General features: G+C 45.5%; 1 protein-coding gene across 1 annotated transcript; it reads left to right on the forward strand.

Annotated features, from left to right (window-relative positions):
- The first annotated feature begins 1,270 nt into the window (after positions 1 to 1,270).
- On the forward strand, positions 1,271 to 3,737 carry LOC123169611 (L-gulonolactone oxidase 2). The gene is made up of 2 exons (XM_044587483.1): positions 1,271 to 2,012; positions 2,415 to 3,737. Exons 1-2 carry the CDS (start codon positions 1,344 to 1,346, stop codon positions 3,519 to 3,521), a joined length of 1,776 nt encoding a protein of 591 aa, XP_044443418.1. The 5' UTR covers positions 1,271 to 1,343; the 3' UTR covers positions 3,522 to 3,737.
- Positions 3,738 to 6,245: the final 2,508 nt, after the last annotated feature.

Below are 6,245 nucleotides of genomic sequence, written 5' to 3' on the forward strand. Positions count from 1 at the left end.
TCCGGCGGGTACTTTTATCGGATGTATACAAGGCATATTAATTGTCCTCTAAACTTGCCAATGAGTTTTATCCTTGCAAGGTTTTTTAATATAAGTAATCAAAGAGACAATTATCATAATATGTCATATCATTTTCTCCTTGTATTTTTCTCAATGGTTTTAAAGGGGTTTTCAATGATATATCAGATCACACTTTTTTCCCTTTTGAGTTTTTCTCGAAGTTCCTCAAAAAAGATTTTAATGAGGCAATATATACAATACTTTCAATTTTCCTCATAGTTTTTTAAAGGGAAGTATCAAAGCACACTTATTGTTCTCTAGATTGACCAATGAGTTTTCTTCTTCTTCAAATGTTTTCTCATATGAGTTATCAAGGCGATAATAATCAACATATGCTGCATCATTTTCTCCTTATTATTTTTTCACTGGGTTTAAAAGAGTTTTAGCGACATAATTGCACTATTCTCCTCATATTTTTCACACGGAGTTTTTGAGGGAGACTCTCAAGATTATACAACAGATTTTTCAAGATGGAAGATGAATATACAAGAAACCTTCAATGGTAAATCATTCAAGAAGCCCAGTGTTCTACAAGTAGGAGTGTTAGGAATTAATTAGTTAATTAGCATGTCTAATGTTAATTAGCACATGGTAATTAACAAACAATCATTAGCAAATTGATGTATTCAACCCCGAACAGTCATGTCCCTTCTCTCTCTATTGCCAACACACACCTGTTCTTAAGGGATGCCTCTGAACAGACACCTCTTCCAAATCTATATATATTGAAGAATCAATAGAAATCAGGACTGGTCGTCCATTCTTCATTTCAATCTCGTTTTACTCTAGGAAAGAATATAAACGGAGCATATGCGTACAAACAAACCTATGTGATCTTTCGCCAAAAGCCCCTATGAGAACGTTCAATTAGTGACCATATATGGGTATAGTTATGTGTGACCTCACCAACCGCGCGTGGACATAATTAATTTTGAAAACACAGCCGGCGAACATAAAATACATGCACCAACTCTGGATCAACACTCAGTTGAGAAGAACAAATTGTGCAAAAAAAAAAGAAAGAAAAAACGTGGAGCTCCATCTTATGCGCGTGAACGGTCCATTCGACGCTGGATGGGTTACGACGTTCCTCGATGGCACGACAAGGACTTCGGCATAGTTAAACAAGCGAGGAAATTGCACACCAAGCCGGCCATGACCTTGAGCTGGCAAGCTCTTGCTTAGCTATTTAATGCCTGCCCTGGCTAACAGCGGTAGTCATTCGCTCGCATTCCATAACACATACTCTACACATTAGCGGTACGTGTTACAAGGCAAGAGCAATGGCGGAACGTAGCAGGGCGCTTACATTTCTCCTCTTGGGGCTCTTCCTCGGCCTCGCCGGATCCAGCCCGCCGCCGGAGCCAGTGGAGTGCGCCCGCGGCACGTCGGACTGCACCGTCACCAACGTGTACGGCTCCTTCCCGGACCGCACCATCTGCCGCGCGGCCAACGCCACGTTCCCGCGCACCGAGAAGGAGCTCGTGGCCGCCGTGGCTGCCGCCGCCGCGTCCAAGCGCAAGGTTAAGGTGGCCACCAGGCACTCCCACAGCTTCACCAAGCTGGCCTGCCCCGGCGGCCGCGACGGCACGATCATCAGCACGGAGCGGCTCAACAAGACGGTGAGCGTCGACGCTGCCAAGGGGCTGATGACGGTGGAGAGCGGCATGGTGCTCAAGGACCTAATCCAGGCGGCCGCCGCGGCGGGGCTCGCGCTGCCGCACTCGCCCTACTGGTACGGACTCACCATCGGGGGCCTCCTCGCCACGGGTGCCCACGGCAGCTCGCTGCGGGGCAAGGGCAGCGCCGTGCACGAGTACGTGGTAGGGATGAGGATCGTCACGCCCGCACCGGCCAGCCAGGGTTTTGCCGTGGTCAGGGAGCTCAGCGTCGGGGACCCCGACCTCGACGCCGTCAAGGTTTCCCTCGGCGTCCTCGGCGTCGTGTCCCAGGTACAACCTACGCGACTTCGTACAAACGCAAGAAAAAAGTTCTTTCGTGCATGGTTGTTTCGGATTCTTTCGTGCATATATGTCGTGGAAAATATCAAATGCCGAGTATGTACTTCTTTTTGTTTTTGCGGGGGACGCCGAGTATGTACTTGGCTGCTTGCTGGTGCATCCATGCATGCATGGATCTTAACTACTCTTCTCTTCTAATTGCTTTGGAGTAAAAGATAAATTTAGATTAGTAGGCTAACAACTCTTCATGTCCATGGAATGAAAACTAAGTACGATTAATCAACCAGCACGAGCAAGTTATGCTAGCTAGTTTATGGGTTCGGGAGGCTTGATCTTCCATTTTCTTTTACGGATGAAAAAAGGGCTAATTTATGGGTGTGCTTGCATGTGCAGGTTACGCTAGCCTTGCAGCCGATGTTCAAGCGGTCGGTGACGTTTGAAAAGCGCGACGACACGGACTTCGCGTCGCAGGCGGCCATGTGGGGAGGGCTGTACGAGTTCGGCGACATGGCTTGGCTGCCGCGGCAAGGCAAGGTGATCTACCGCAAGGACGATCGCGTGCCCGTCTCGACCAAGGGCAACGGCCTCAACGACTATCTCGGCTTTCGATCCAACCCGACGCTCGCGCTCATCACCGCCAGAGCCACGGAGGAGCACCTGGAGGAGGACGGCAGCGACATCGCCAGGTGCCTGGCGGCGCGGGCGCCGTCCGTGCTGTTCGAGCTGCAGGCCTACGGCTTCACCAACGACGGCTCATTCTTCACAGGGTGGCCGGTGGTGGGGTTCCAGAACCGCATCCAGGCGTCCGGCACGTGCATCAGCAGCCCGGAGGACGGCCTCCTCTCCTCCTGCACGTGGGACCCACGCATCCGGAGCCCCTTCTTCTACAACTCCGGCTTCAGCGTGGCGCTCTCGAAGGCGCCGGCGTTCATCGCCGAGATGCAGAAGCTCCGCGACCTCAAGCCGCGCGCCTTCTGCGGCCTCGACGCCAAGCTCGGCGTGCTCCTTCGCTACGTCAGGGCCTCTTCCGCTTACCTCGGGAAATCTGAGGACTCGATCGACTTCGACGTCACCTACTACCGGAGCTACACTGAAGGCGAGCCACGCGCTAACTCCGACGTGGTCGACGAGATCGAGCAGCTGGCGTTGCGCAAGTACGGCGCCGTCCCACACTGGGGCAAGAACCGCAACTTCGTCTTCGACGGCGTCATCGCCAAGTACCCCAAGGCCGCTGAGTTCCTCAAGGTGAAGGCCAGGTACGACCCCGACGGGATCTTCTCCAGCGAGTGGAGCGACCAGGTGCTCGGCATCAAAGGGAGCCCCAACATCGTCGAGAAAGGGTGCGCCATTGAAGGGCTCTGCGTCTGCTCCAAGGACTCGCACTGCGCGCCAGAGAAGGGCTACTTCTGCCGGCCGGGAACGGTGTTCTCGGAGGCGAGGGTCTGCTTGACCCGGGCCGCTTTCGGCGACGAAAGCGACGACCTTCTGGAGGAACAGTAATTCGAGGTGCATGCATGCGCCGGGTCAAGCGGCTGCGCATCTAAGTATAGATTGCAATGCTGACTTTAATGTTGCTTGTATGTGGCGTGTTCGTTTCTTCCAGAGATTGTATCGTCTCTACTGGTAGTAAGTTGGTTTGATCCGAGCTACTTGATGTAATCTTATGGTTTGGCTATTGTTCTGATTGGAAGCAATGGAAATTGAAAATGAACGCCATGTTCTGATTGGAGGTTCCCTTCCTACAGGTTAGACTTTAGGGCAGGTGACGCATGATTTGCTACAGGTTAGACTTTAGGGCGGGTGACGCATGATTGTTTGGTCAAAAAGCTTTACGATTCTAATATAATGGCGGTTGGTGACTTCAGAGCAACATGCCGTGCTCTGCCCAGTGTTCATTTTTAAAGGTGAAAAAAAAAAACTAACTTTGAACGATTCAGTATTGAGATTGATCTTGGAGATAGAAAAAGCGATATGTTTGGCGTACCAGTCAGTCATTAGAATTTGAAAACAGTTCGTGCGCGCAGGTTTTGTTCAAAAGGGAACGGAATACCGTAGTGGTGAGCTACCCTAAATCTATATTTATACCTACTAATAAAGTACGGATCGTTTTTTTCTCCTAATTATTTGTCCGTCGTTATAGTTTTCGTCCATCCGTCGCTTAACCTACGAGGTTATTCTGATTTTCATAAGTCGTACCTCGCTTATGAAACTTTGTACTACGCTGGCCTCTCACGTAATGGGAGGCCTTCTCTGCATCGAATAGCTGCGCTAATGGGCCACAAGTCACGTTTCAGAATTTCTTTTATATATAGGCAAGTCGTACAATTCATAAAGAGGGCATTTTTATTTAGCAGTACTACAAACGAGAGAGGATGGATACATCTTTTTTGTTGAACTAGTAAAAAGACCCGTGTAACAACCGGAGAGAAAAATACCACACACTCTTAATTTACGAAAAATGGTCTATAATATGACAATTTGTAGCTAGGGCCCAAACAAAGATGGTCTTAACCTATAAAAGTGCAGTTTAAGATTGTACATGTGTTTTATTTCACACGGCTTGCATGTATTTTAATTCGTACAACGAAACGGGCAAGCAATCATGCATTTATTCATGTCATGTTTGGAGTGGGGTGTTGTTACGGGCGAGTAAAGAAAAACGACAAAAACAAACGATGGCATATTAGTACACTACGGAGACATGTGTACATCAATGACAATTTTCAATTTAACAATAACTAACTTAGAGTAACTCTTGAACACTTTTTTTACATGCATATTTCTTAAATACATGAAGAGTTGTTAAAAAGGTTGTTAAAAAGATACATAATTTTTTAATCATAAAAGTAGATATTTTTTGTCTGGAAAAGACATTTTTGTATAGTCTCCTGTCGACGCAGGTACTTGTGTCCCTATTTTATCACTATTTCTTGCCATACATGTCATAGGTATTGATTCTTATTTCATCACTATTTATATCTTATCAAACTTGTCTTTTATTTTATTTTTTGTCACGCATGCCTCATGTTTACTTTTTTTCATGCATGTCCGCTTTTTTTTCTTCTTATATATTGGAGAATAGCGCTACATCTCATCTTTATCGGATCTCCTCTGCATTTTCTTTTTTATTTCTTTTATAGCGGACATCCCATCTTTATTGAATCAGTACCGGTATGAAAAAAAGATGGATAATGCATTGTTGATTAACATTGCAGCCTCATAGTATTTTTTAAATGGTTAACAAGTAAAATAACATCATATTCAGATTTTACATATTTTTCTAATTAAATTTCATATGTAACATGTTAAATTTGGAGTTACGGTTTAGAAGATATGAGTATTTAAAACAATATTTGATATGTACCGTGGGTTTAATGTCAGAAACTTTAGGGAGTTTTCTATAAAATACCAAAACGGACCAAGAATACTTATTTCTTTTATTAGTAAAAAGTAAATATATAATAATAATAATATAGGTATAGATATAGATACAGATAGTCCTGATTGGTTATACTGATTTTTACCAATTCATATACGCTGGCAAAGTTGCCTGAAATACCAAGAAGCTGCCTACACAAGAGGGTTAGTACATAAGAGAATACATTAGCAGAGGAATAAAATAAACAAAGGGTTGGTACAAAATAGAAACCTGAATTCAATCCATTAGCAGAGGGGTTACATAAACAGAGTGTTAGTACAAAAGAGAAAAGTCCATCCCGTAGGCCTTTTTTTTTTTTGCGTGAAGGAAGATGAGCTGGTCGGCTAGACATCCGACGATGATGATGGTCGGGACGAGGTGGACCACGAGCTGGACTGCATGCTGAGACGTGAATGGTGTTCGCTCGGGATTGTGAACTCTTCATGATGATTAATTTAAACTAAATTACAAGACGATGCTTGATGGTGTTCGGGATGTAGGTAGTTGAAAGCATTCATGTGTTGCGCTAACGTTGTTGCACCATTACACTGAGGAAATTCAAAAGCCGTCCCTCATGTTGGTTAATATTGTTTATCCGTTGCAACACAAAGACTTTTTTTTATTTTTCTTGCACACTTACTCTCTTGGAAAAATATAAGAACATGCACGCTCTGGCGAGAGTTGAATTGTATACGCATCTCTAATACACCGTTCCCATCATAAAAAAAACTATCTTTCCAACACCTGTCTCTCCCCCGAGTAAACACCGTCATCGGTCGTAGTTCCCATTGAAGGAAATATGCCCT

This window comes from Triticum aestivum, chromosome 7D, assembly GCF_018294505.1.
Source record: "Triticum aestivum cultivar Chinese Spring chromosome 7D, IWGSC CS RefSeq v2.1, whole genome shotgun sequence".
In the NCBI taxonomy this organism is placed as follows: domain Eukaryota; kingdom Viridiplantae; phylum Streptophyta; class Magnoliopsida; order Poales; family Poaceae; genus Triticum; species Triticum aestivum.

Coding starts and splice junctions, on each gene's coding strand:
- LOC123169611 (XM_044587483.1), top strand. CDS start 1,344: ATGGCGGAACGTAGCAGGGCGCTTACATTTCTCCTCTTGGGGCTCTTC. Junction 2,013..2,414: donor TCCTCGGCGTCGTGTCCCAG/GTACAACCTACG, acceptor TTGCATGTGCAG/GTTACGCTAGCCTTGCAGCC.